Source organism: Leucoraja erinacea, chromosome 33 (assembly GCF_028641065.1).
Source record: "Leucoraja erinacea ecotype New England chromosome 33, Leri_hhj_1, whole genome shotgun sequence".
NCBI classification, from domain to species: Eukaryota; Metazoa; Chordata; class Chondrichthyes; order Rajiformes; family Rajidae; genus Leucoraja; species Leucoraja erinaceus.
This window is the reverse complement of record NC_073409.1, coordinates 23211391-23224942: the sequence shown is the minus strand read 5'-3', so window position 1 is coordinate 23224942 and position 13552 is coordinate 23211391. Positions and strand designations below refer to the sequence as shown.

General features: G+C 45.1%; 1 protein-coding gene across 1 annotated transcript in view; it reads left to right on the top strand.

The window, feature by feature from the left end:
* Nucleotides 1-13552, top strand: part of LOC129712505 (cytosolic carboxypeptidase 4-like) — a 225474-nt gene that overhangs the window by 63951 nt on the left and 147971 nt on the right. The window contains 1 exon segment of the mRNA XM_055660971.1: nt 7245-7870. Coding sequence (XP_055516946.1) covers nt 7245-7870 — 626 coding nt within the window.

Sequence of the window (13552 nt, the reverse complement as noted above, 5' to 3'; positions counted from 1 at the left end):
AATTTAACATTGAACATAAAACATCCCCCACAATGGTTCCCACCTGAGGGAAGGCAACAAAGTTCAGTCCTCTTCCTCTTGTTCACCCATGGTCGGGCCTATTGAGTCCTCCACAGTCGCCGCAACGGTGGCCCAATGTTTCAGGCCCTCTCGCCGGATGATGGAGCTCCAATGTCGGGATAACACTCTCAGCGGCTTGGAGTGTCTGGAACGGCTACTTCCTCTCCGGAGACCGTGGCTCCCCACAGGCCGCGCTGGTCGGAGCTCCAACACTGGCGATCTCGGCAAGAGATCCCAGGCTCCGTGGTGTTTAAACCCAGTGCCGCCCGCAGCTGGACGCTCCGTGAACACAACTCCGCGATGTTGGAGTCGGCGGGCTCAGCACTACGGAGCTTACCACATGGTGACCCGGGTAAGGCATCGCCCGCTCTGCAATGGTGCTTCAGCACTGTGCCGCCGCCGAAGCTGAGATTCTGGCCGGACCCGGCAGGAAATGCCGCTCCAGTGCCGTTGGTAGGCAGCGAGGAAGGGGCGAAGATGCGGCTCGGAGGAAAGCCGCATCTCCAACCAGGTAGGGACTGAGAAATACTGTTTCACCCTCCCCCCCCACCGCCAACATAAAAAGACTAGACCTCCCAAACAAAAACTTTTAACGCACTAAAAAATTTTAAAGGGTGAAAGGACAAACGTACTCAATGGTGCCCCCATAGTCATACAAATAAAAAGCAACGGAACACGCAAAATATATTTTAACATAAACAACCACCACAGTGACTCCTCCACATTCCTCACTGTGATGGAAGATAAAAACAAAGATCAAATCTCTTCCCTTCCATTCTCTCCTGCGGTCGAGGGCCTCGAGCCCTCCGTTGACGGGACAATCTTCACTCCCGTAGCTGGCGGCATTTGGGCCCTCCGCATCAGGGCAATCAGCACTTGCATCGGGACGGGGGGGGGGGGGGGGGTCAACTCCGCTGTGCCGGCGATCGGACCCCAGGTCAGGGCTATTTGAACCTCTGCGTCGCTGGAGCTTCCCGACTCGGCCTCTCTCGAGACTGCGAGCATTTGATGGTAAGTCCGCAAGCCGTGGTTGGAGCGATCCCAGCCAAGGGATCAGCTCCCAGGTTGAGTCCATGTCCCGCGGTGGAGCTCAAGTCAGTGCGAGGAGGTCTCCAGCTCTATCGATGGTAGGCCACAGAGCAACCGGAGATGCAACCCAAAAGTTAATCGCATCTTCGGCAAGGTAAGAAACTTAAACAAAAAGTTTCCCCCGACCCCCTACCCCTCCCCCCCACATAAAACAAACCGGAGAACATTTATACAAACTTTTAACACACAATAAAAAATGTTTAAAAAGGCAAAAAAATACACAGACTGTTGGCGGGGCTGCCAATTGTGCAGCGCCCCTGGTGGTATGATGAGCGTTTGACAGCTCTTGGCCTGTACTCGCTGGAGTTTAAGATGAGAGGGGATCTTATTGGAACTTGCCGAATAGTGAAATGTTTAGCTAATGTGAATTTGGAGAAGATTGTTCCATTAGTGAGAGACACTAGGACCAGAGGGCACAGCTTCAGATAGGTAAACCTTCGGAAAAGAGATGAGGTGTAATTTCTTTAGTGGAGGGTGGTGAATCTGTGGAATTTGTTCCCACAGATGGCAGAGGCCAAATCATTGGGTAGTTTTAAAGTATAGATGGATAGGATCTTGATTTCTAAGGATGTCCCGGGTAGCCCTGTGCGGGTGGCGGGAATATCCCGGGGAGCCATGCGGGCCTGATTCACTCGTCGACCAACGACCCACGACCGCAGCGACGACCGATGACTGGAACGCACCCTAGTTGGCCCGACTCCCAACACAGGAATCCCAGGGGACTGTGGAGAAGCTGGGAGGTGAGGCCTGCCTGGGTCAAAGGAGCCTCTGCGGCAGCGCCAATGGGAGCCTCGGCGGCAATGGGAGCCTCGGCGGCAATGGGAGCCTCGGCGGCAATGGGAGCCTCGGTGGGAGCGGGAAACCTGGCAACAGGGGAAGACAAGGGGACCCGGCGTGGGAGATGGGAGAGGGACACTCTAGTTTTAGAATCCTACGCTCAGGGGGTTAGCCACTGTGCACACGACAGCCAGACAACAGTCGCTTGTCCTTTTCTTTTATTTTGCACTTTTAATTTCAAGTTTTTGTACCTTGTGTGTCATGACCGTTGGCAGACCAATTTCCCTCCGGCGATGAATAAAGTTTTACTGTATCGTATCGTGTCGTTTGTCAGGGGTTATGGGGCAAAGGCAGAAGAATGGGGTAGCGAGGGAATACTAGATCAACCATGATCAAATGGCAGAATGGCCTCATTCTCCTCCTATGTCTTCTGGCCTAACGTTTTCACTCAGAAGACAGTGGTTTACAGAAGGAACTGCCAAGGAAATGATTGTGGCAGGTACAATAGTAACATTTAAACAACATTTGGACGGGTACATGGATAGGAAGGGTCTAGAGGGATATGCGGCAAACGTGGGCAAATGTGACCAGCCTGTACGGACATCGTGCCTGCTATGGATGAGTTGGACTGAAGAATATTTTTCCATGTTCTGTGACTCTGTGACCCTATGAACCTATGTGTCTTTAGTGGAAGAAAATGCTGAATGCTGAAGAGTGAGGCGGCTATCATCGTAACTTGGGTGAAGATAACGCAATCAGGCAGAATGATGGATTGGAATGCTGGACTGTGTTTGTGGGAGCACATGGATGTAGATAGGAAGTAGCTGAAACAACGAATAGAGAAGCATTGAAGGGGAGGCTGCAGAGAGCATGGAAACAAAGGAAATGGATAGTCATGTGATAGATAACGGTACAGAACTGTAGGAGAATGCTTGTGTTGAGCATAAAAATGCTGGTATGGAATATGCTGTACATCCTTCACAATCTACTCAGTAGCCATACTGTACACTCATTGCTTAATGCATATTGGTAAGCAGAAGGACAGTGATGTGTGTGCGCGCGCTACCACGAGTAACATTTTCTAAGAGTGGATGCTGTTGAAGATGAGTAAAGGTTTTGCGTTGTGTTACTCAATTGAAGTGTGAGTGGATTTTGCAATGTACTGCTGGTTATCGGGCTGCTTTTCTTTTATCTTTCCTGGCTTTTGAGGGTCATTCTCTCTGATCCATTTCTTAGACTGCTTGCCTCTGCTTTTACTTGGACTTTCATGTCAAAGGCACACAGTGGTGCAGCGATAGATAAGCTCCCTAACAGCACCAGAAATCCGAGTTCGACCCTGACTATGGGTGCTGCCGGTACGGAGTTTGCACATTCTGCCCATGACCTGCATGGGTTTCTCCGAGTGCTCAGATTTTCACCCACATTCCAAAGACATGCAGGTTTGGAGGTCAATTGGCTTCTGTAAATTGTCCCTTGTGTGTAAGAAAGTTAGTCAATAGCCAATAGACAATATGTGCGGGAGTAGGCCATTCTGCCCTTCGAGCCAGCACCGCCATTCACTGTGATCATGGCTGATCATCCACAATCAGTACCCCGTTCCTGCCTTCTCCCCATTTCCATTGACTGCCATTTTTAAGAGCACTATCTAACTCTTTCTTGAAAGCATCCAGAGAATTGCCCCCCGCTGCCTTCTGAGGCAAAGAATTCCACAGATTCATAACTCTCTGGGTGAAAATGTTTTTCCTCATCTCTGTTCTAAATGGCCTACCCCTTATTCTTAAACTGTGGCCCCTGGTTCTGGACTCCCCCAACATTGGGAACATGTTTCCTGCTTCTAGCATGACCAATCCTTTGATAATCTTATCTGTTTCAATAAAATCCCCTCATCCTTCTAAATTCCAGAGTATACAAGCCCAGTTGCTCCATTCTTTCAACATATGACAGTCCCGTCATCCCGGGAATTAATCTCGTGAACCTACGCCCTGCATCCTCATAGCATCCTCCTCACATTTCACACTATCACCCAGCTTTGTGTCATCTGCGAATTTGCAAATGTTACTTTTAATCCCTTCATCTAAATCATAAATGTAAGATCTAGTGAATGATTTAATTGGCACCAGTTTAGTTTTGTTTCGAGATACAGCGTGGAAACAGCCCTTTGGCCACCAAGTCCATGCCGACCAATGATCACCCATATACGACTAGCCTACACTCTACGGACGATTTACTGAAGATAATTAATCTACTAACATGCATGTTTTTGGAATGTGGGAGAAAACCGGAGCAACCAGAGAAAACCCACACGGTCACTGCTGGTGCAGTTTATACAGAGTTTGTAGGGAGAGGGTATAAACCCCATGCAGCCAGCAACTGTAGTCAGGATCAAACCGAGTCCAAAGCAGCAACTCCACCACGTTGCCACTGTGCCACCCTGAGGGGCTACATTTTCACATTTCATGGATGTGAAATGAGCTGCCAAAGGAGGTGTTTGAGGCAGTTACCATAACAGCATTTAAGAGACAAGTATCGTGGAGAGGTACATAGAGTGGAATGGCTTAGAAGGACATGAGCTAAAGGTGGGCAAAATGGGGCCAGCTTACATGAGGCATCTTGGTCAGCATTTTGAACAGACAGTCAGTTTCCCTGCTGTATGACTCTATGCTACGACAGAGATATCCTGCAGGGTTCCAGGCATGAGACTAAACCTGCGACCTGTGTAAGCGGAGTAGCGATTAGATCAAGGCACCAATGTTCTGATGACTGACATCTGCTGGATTGTCACAGAAGCACTGAGCATGACGTGAGGCAGGAAGCACAAATCAGGGCACAATATAAGAGGATTGTTTGAACGAGATGTAAATTTCACAATCCTTGCAGGGTTGAAATTGTACGGAAGTGAATAATTCTGAATTGTCTGTCTTTGTCTTGGGATCACACAACAGTAGCAAGGATTGACCTGCTGAAGTCTGTTGCCAGGAAACTATTCCACTGCCCATTGTCCTGTTATTTTATGTTAACTTGCAAATGATAATGTGAGTGAGTGTGTGATGTAGGTACTTTATTTTTAAATTAATGAATAATATAGGAATCTGCTTGAGCAAAATGTCATTGAGTTGGAAATTAATTAGTCCAATGGGGAGTCTGTGATGAGGTTTCTGTCAAATTCATTTAAATAGTTCTCTTGATTATTTTCACTGTTGTCTGGAAAAACATTTATTCTTAAATGAAGTGCTTGCCATACTACTTTATAATGAATCCAAGCAGCATAATTGTGGAGTCCGTTAATCAGAATTAATTAGATTAAATTAAATGAAAAAAGGTTGGTGGAATTTTATTGACAATTTCTCATACTAACAACCATAGTAAAACAATGACATTTCTGCAACAGACACTTCAGAGAAACTGTCCCTAGTTGGATAAAAGCATGTTGATTTTGTTATTGTCTTCTGGTAACATATTTATCTGTGAAGCATGAAGGCAGGCTTGGAGAAGTTGTGCGTGCTCTGGTTCCTTGCACTATGTGCACTCTTACCAGATGGGAGAATGGAGGCAGAACTGTGAGAGATTTGGATAAATATTTGAAGCAGAGAAATGCACAGAGCTGCAGGGAGGAGGCTAACTGATGGAATTGATTTGTGATTATCCTGAGCAAATTGCTGGGCAAGACAAGATATGCGTGTCCCAGTAACAGTGGTGTAGCTGGTAGAGGTCCTGCCTCACCACGCCACACACGCTGGTTCGATACTTGCCTTAGGTACTGTCTGTGAGGAGTTTGCACGTTCTCTCCATGACTGTGTTGGGTTCCTCCGAGTCCTCCAGTTTCCTCTCATTCCAAAGGCATGTGGGTTTGTAAGTTATTTGGCCTCTCTAATTTTCCCCTACTGTGCAATCAGTCTGGAGAAGGGTCTCGACCCGAAACGTCACCCATTCCTTCTCTACAGAGATGCTGCCTGTCCCACTGAGTTACTCCAGCATTTTGGTTTTAACCATCTTCGGTTTAAACCAGCATCTGGAGTTCCTTCCTACGCATGGAACTAGTGTGGATGGGTGATCTGTGATCAGAGTGGACTTGGTTAGTGGACTGTGTCAATCAATTCCAGTCTTCTTCCTCCCACACGAGGTCCCAAACATCCCATGTTCTGGCCAGCAATTTACTTGGAAAATTCCAAAATGAATTTGGGAGAGATCATGTGGTGGAAGTAGAGATATGTGTGAGTATATCTTGTTAAGAGCTGAGTGAATGGTGTAGTATGACCTATGTTACATTGTTGTACCTCCCACTGCTGTTAACTGGTTGAAAACTGCCTTCAATAAAGAATGTTTGCAAGTTGGTCGATCCTGTTATGCTGCCTTTGTGAGCAAGAACACTAAATAGTGTACCAATACGTTACAGGTGTTATCTGGATATAAAGCTTGGGTATTGCAGATATTGTTATAACCGTGCAGTCAATCAAACTTCAACAACTTTATCTTGATTCTAAATAAGTAACTAACAAATATTTGGTGAATCTGTGAAATCTGTGGCCACAGAAGGCTGTGGAGGTCGTCAATAGATATTTTAAGGTGGAGATAGATAGATTCTTAATTAGTACGGGTGTCAGGGGTGATGGAGAGAAGGCAGGAGGACGGCATTAAGAGGGAAATAGATCAGTCATGATTGAATGGCAGAGTAGACTTAATGGGCCGATGGCCTCATTCTGCTACGATCACTTATAAGCCCGAATTTAAAAAAAGTGCTTGAGTAACTCAACAGATGAGACAGGATCCCTGGAGAACATGAATAGATGACATAGAAACATAGAAACATAGAAATTAGGTGCAGGGGTAGGCCATTCGGCCCTTCGAGCCTGCACCACCATTCAATATGATCATGGCTGATCATCCAACTCAGTATCCCGTACCTGCCTTCTCTCCATACCCCCTGCTCCCTTTAGCCACAAGGGACACAAGCCACATCTAACTCCCTCTTAAATATAGCCAATGAACTGGCCTCATTGTTTATAACTTCTGTGGCAGAGAATTCCAGAGATTCCCCACTCTCCGTGTGAAAAATGTTTTTCAATCTCTGTCCTAAAGGATGTCCCATCTATCCTGAAGCTGTAACCCCTTGTCCCGGACTTCCCCAACATCGGGAACAATCTTCCTGCATCTAGCCTGTCCAAACCCTTAAGAATTTTGTAAGTTTCTATAAGATCCCCTCTCAATCTCCTAAATTCTAGCGAGAATTCTGACGTTTTGAGTCGGGACCCATCCCCAGATTGATAGTAGTAGGTGGGGGGAAATCTAACTAATTTATATTTACATTTTAATCACTGCAGGATTCAGACCTGGATGACCAAAGTTTCCAAGATGAGGATGCACTGTGTTCCATGGTCTTCACACCATCAGGTCCCCTACATCAGGAGGACTCCAGAGTGTGGCACAGAGATGGTTTTGGGGAAGGTTCACCAAAGCCGCACAATCCGTTTAGAAACAGAACTCATCGAACATCTGCATCCGCATCTGGCATTGGGGGGGAAGGTGGACCCAAAGGATTGCCAAAGAATCATTTCACAGACCCAACTAAATCCAGTATCACGAACCATTCAAAGGATAAAATGAACCAAATGCATTTGAACATTCAGAAGGGTGGTGCTGACTTGTTGAGAATAAATCCAGCTTTACACAGCCCACACGTACACAGTGGTGCTTGTGAGAAACATGGTGGAGCCCTCAATCCAAGTTGGGCCATTGGTGGAGAGCACGAGGGTCAGAATTCTGTACATAAACTTCTAAAAGTCTGCAAGGAACTAATTCCTTTCCACGACCCGTATATTTACACCATCAAGGCTGAGGAAACAAAGTCAGTGGCGAATTATAAAACCTTGGCGTTTCCAGATTATTGGGGTCACGTACCACCACACTCCAAAGAGCCACTGTTGGGTCGGTGGTGCGGAGGTCAAAGGTAAGTCGCTGCTTTTATGAAGTTCTTCATAATGTTTGTTTAATTCTTAAAAAGACAATTTCTACTGTTATTCACAGTAAGTTCTTAAATTCACATGTTCAAGCAGAAGCAGAATGATGTCATTCAGCCCATTGTCAATGAGGATGAGGAGATATCTCATAGAAACATATAACCATATAACAATTACAGCACGGAAACAGGCCATCTCGACCCTACAAGTCCGTGTCGAACAATTTTTTTTTTTTTTTTTCCCCCCTTAGTCCCACCTGCCTGCACTCATACCATAACCCTCCATTCCCTTCTCATCCATATGCCTATCCCATTTATTTTTAAATGATACCAATGAACCTGCCTCCACCACTTCCACTGGAAGCTCATTCCACACCGCTACCACTCTCTGAGTAAAGAAGTTCCCCCTCATATTACCCCTAAACTTCTGTCCCTTAATTCTGAAGTCATGTCCTCTTGTTTGAATCTTCCCTATTTTCAAAGGGAAAAGCTTGTCCACATCAACTCTGTCTATCCCTCTATAAAATTTATAAAATTGTAAAAGGACTGGACAAGCTAGATGCAAGAAAAATGTTCCCAATTTTGGGCGAATCCAGAATCCAAGGGCCACAGTCTCAGAATAAAGGGGAGGCCATTTAAGACTGAGGTGAGAAAAAACTTTTTCACCCAGAGAGTTGTGAATTTATGGAATTCCCTTCCACAGAGGGCAGTGGAGGCCAAATCACTGGATGGATTTAAGAGAGAGTTAGATAGAGCTCTAGGGGCTGGTGGAGACAAGGGATATGGGGAGAAGGCAGGCACGGGTTATTGATAGGGGACGATCAGCCATGATCACAATGAATGGCGGTGCTCGAAGGGCCAAATGTCCTCCTCCTGCACCTATTTTCTATGTTTCTATGTTTCTATGTCAATCGTGGCTGATCTATCTTTTCCTCTCAACCCCATTCTCCTGCCTTCTCCCCAAAACCCCTGAAACCTGTACTAACCAGGAATCTCAATCTCCACTTTAAAATATCCATTTACTTGGCCTCCACAATCTTCTGTGGCAATGAATTCCACAGATTCACCATCCTCCGTCTCAAGAAATTCCTCCTCATTTTCTTTCCAAAGATACGTGCTCTTATTCTGAGGCTATGGCTTAACCCAGGTACTCATGCTAAACACACTCTTGTTCTGCACATAACTAGTACATCAGGTGCCCCGATTACTTATATCATGGAACCATGCAGGATGCCCACCCTTGTCCACACCAACCATAAAAAACTACTGACACAAATCCTACCCAGACATTTTATTCTCTCTACGTTCCAATACATTCCACCACTTCTCCCTCATCCCAGATTCTACCCACTACCCTACACACCAGTAGCAAATTTGCAATGGCCAATTAACCGATCAACAGCACATAGACCAGGGATTCCCAACTTTTGTCATCCTGTTTACCCCTGGCAACTTTAATAGCACATAACAATGTTATTTCACTTATTTATGAACAACTAATGATGAACAGATACCAGTATACCAGAACCAAACACCGTCAGTCAATTAGAAAAAATATGTACAAATCCAGAATCAACAAATGTACCCCTGGGGGTAAATTTTCCCCTGGTTGGGAACCTTGACATAGCAGATGTGTGTGGAAACTGGGCTACTCGGACTAAATCTGCAGTCATGGATAGATCGTAATCATGTATTGTCTTTCTGCTGACTTGTTAGCACATAACTAAAAACTTTTGACTGTACCTCGGTACACGTGACAATAAACTAAACTCAACTGAACACAGGAAGAACTTACAAACTGCATACAGACAGCGCCTGAGGTCAGGATTGAACTGTGATGGAACAATGAAGCAGCAGCTCTACTTGTTGTTCCACTGCTCCTCGCAGTCTCTTTTTCCAAGTGCTATATTAGGCCCCAGATTCGCTGTAGATACAAGGATTGCACATGCTGGAATCTTGTGTAGAGCACAAGGGCTGGAGTAACTCAGTAATTAAGGCATCATCTCTGGAAGACATGGATAAGTGACATTTCAAGTTAGGACACTTCTTCAGTCATTTGCTTTGCTGCATTTACACCTGTCAGCAGTAATCTGGGTTGTTTTTGTAAAACAAAATGTCCTCTTCTCATTGGTAAGGTTGTCTTCTCACCAGTTCCCAAACAAAAGCAGCATCAAGGTGTAGTGTGGAATATAGAGTCTTGGTATCACAATCACACAGTGTGGAAACAGGCCCTTCAGACCAACATGTCCCGTCTACACTTGTCCCATTTTCCTGTGATTGGCCTCTGAACCTGTACTATCCATGTACCTGTCTAATTGGTTCTTAAATGTTGGGATAGTCCCAGCCTCAACTACCTTCTCTGGCAGCTTGTTCCATAGACCAACCAGGTTCCTATGAAATCTTTCCCCCTTCTGCTTAAGCCTATGTCCTTGATTTCCTAACTCGGGGCAAGAGAGTCTGTGGGTCTACTCGATCTATTCCTCTCATGATTTTATATACAAATTTATCAAACAAGAGGACATGACTTCAGAATTAAGGGACAGAAGTTTAGGGGTAATATGAGGGGGAACTTCTTTACTCAGAGGGTGGTGGCGGTGTGGAATGAGCTTCCAGTGGAAGTGGTGGAGGCAGGTTCATTGGTATAATTTAAAAATAAATTGGATAGGCATATGGATGAGAAGGGAATGGACGGTTATGGTATGAGTGCAGGCAGGTGGGACTAAGGGAAAAAAAACATTGTTTGGCACGGACTTGTAGGGCCGAGATGGCCTGTTTCCGTGCTGTAATTGTTATATGGTTATATGGTTACATGTGAATACTTTGTCAGTAGCTACACTCCAGAACTGTAGTGATGACATGTAGCTACCTTTACATGAACAGAACCTTCACTCGAACAGGGACTGACATTATTCCTATCCATTGGCTTATCTAGTAGGAAGGAACTGCAGATGCTGGTTTAAACCGAAGATAGACATAAAAAGCTGGAGTAACTCAGCGGAACAGGTAGCATCTCTGGAGAGAAGGAATGGGTGACGTTTCGGGTCAAGATCCTTCTATCCTGCTGAGTTACTCCAGCTTTTTGTGTCCATTATCGGCTTATCTTGTTCTTTTGAGTGCAGGAGGCAGTGGGAGAGGGAAAGTTGTGAAGAAACACTGAAGTCATGTTATACCTCTCCTGAAGCAGGTGAATGTTTAACCACATCGATTTTGATTAACTAGACGGCTTTGTCCCAGATGGCATCACACATTTGTGGCATTCTTGCAGCTTTGCACAGCCAGGCAAGTGGAGTTTGTGTTATTACCGTCCTTGTAGGTGGTGGATAGGCTTTGGCAAGTCTGTAAGTGAGTCTCAGACGTAGAACAGCCAGTCTCTGCTCTATGTTGGTGGCATTGGTGGCCTCCCTAGTTATCCGGACAGTGTTAGCGGTGGAGGACTTGGCAATGCATGTATTGAATTAATTGCAGTCTGTTTTGCGGGAGATAGTCGCAGTCTGCCTCCTGCCATTTATCAGCCTTACACCAGATGAGACTTGGGTCTCGCTGATAGTGGGCACACTCTATTCTATTGTCTGAAGATTAGCGAATGGACCTGAACTCAATATTCACTGACCTTACAGTGGAGGCAAAGATTATTGAAGGGCAGCTCTAGCTACGTCAATGCAGCTGCCCTTATCACCTATGTAACAAACTGGGAGGTGAATGTGATTAACCTGCAACACCCACAACTTCCTTCTTCCAGTTGAACTTGACTCCAGTCTCTGGAGCACATCCACATTGGCCTCTGGTGTTTCAAAGAGTTTGTGCAAAAGTCGTTAAAAGCAACACTGTTGTCATAAACAATTAACGTCATCTCAGATCTTGTCCGATTAGAACTGCAATACGTTGGGACTGCCTGGCTTTCTGCATCCATAACCAGCTTGTTGGCTACATGGGCTCCCCCTTTCATTGTTTGCAGTGAGGCATCGGTTGACTTGTGCTGTTTGGTGATTATCAGTTTGCCAGAGTGGAATTCTCTGCCACAGAAGACATTGGAGGCCAATGCACTGGATGTTTTCAAGATTTCAAGAGTTAGATTTAGCTCTTAGGGCTAAAGGAATCAAGGGATATGGGGAAAAAACAGTATTTTAGATGATCAGCCATGATCATATTGAATGGCTCGAAGGGCTGAATGGCCTACTCCTGCATCTATGTTTCTATGTTTCTATGACACCCGTTGCTCTCTTTGCAGATGTGGAGATTTTGGGAAGGGTGCAGAGGTGGTTTACCAGAATGATGTCTGATTAGTGGGCATTAGCAACTGGGAGAGATCGGACAGACTTGGATTGTTTTCTCTGGAACAGCGTAGATTACATTGAGCCCAGATGGAACTTTATAAAATTATAGAGGCTCAGATAGGGGACCCAGGCAGAATGTTTTTTCCCAGAATAGAAAAATGGTAAGATTAAACGAGAACTTACCAGTTTGAAGTTTGATTTTTATTTTATGAGGAGTTACAATGAGGGATTACGTGAAGACCCCGCCAGCACGCGTGCGCGACATTCTTCAAAGCAGCGGTGTAGAATCACAGAAAATAGTAATTGAAATAAACATAGTAAAGACAAGCAGAACTAAGATACCAGTTGACCTTTATAATTGAGGGTGGGAGCGTAGGGCACATAACCCCTCATCGTAACTCCTCATGAAATAAAGATCAAACTTCAAACTGGTAAGCTTGTTTAATCTTACTATTTTACTTCGGAGTCACGTGAGTGACTACATGAAGATTGTAAAGCTCTGTGATTTCAAGCCGTGGAACAGTCCATGCTTCACTCACTGCCGAAGTCATTCAAGGGAGGAAGTATGTTATTGTATTCAGACATACATCCAATTCAGGCAATAACAATTTATTTTAACAAAATAATCCTCCCTAAGGCTAAATATTTTGCAGAATTCAAACTTGATTCTGCAATATCGCAGGTTTGGTTATTGGTTTATTATAAAGAATTGGAAGGTCTTTATCTAGACCATCCTGCTGTTGCCAGGATATGGTCCATAGGCACTTCCTTGTCTCTAGCTGCCGGTGTTGCTGTTGCCCTTGTGGATAGAAACTTAAGATGTCAGTATCCACCCCAGCAGCTCCCAAGCCTGTCTGAGCCATCTAGTGATGGTTAGTGCTGATACCCAGCCATTAGGTTGTTTATGGCTGCCCATAGTGCTAATTTACTTCATCTTAAGTTTTAGTAGTTTTGAGGTATAATGGAAGGTGTGTCTTTACACATTATCGGGTGTCAGTTGGGTATATCTGGAATTCCAAATTTTGTCCTGATGATCATGTTCTATCTTGTTTAACAAGCTCTAATGTGCGAAGCTATCTTTTCTGGAGATGCCATCATATACCTCAGTCTCAGTTTATGTAGAAACTGGACCCCTAGAGCGGAGACCAGTACTATCAGCATACTGTTTTTAAGTGTTGGTCCCCCCCCCAGGGACAGGGACATTGCTGGTGCTCCTAGCAATGTTAGTACAACACTGACTTCCCAGATCTGGGAGTACTTCCCTCTAGGATGGTTGCTGTTGAAAATAATCCTCATAAGTTTGACAGCTAGAGGCTGAGATTCCATGGAGAGTTGTCGTAGCTGACAGGGCACTCCTGCATAATTATAGTACTGCAGCTCAGTCCTTCATCTACATGAA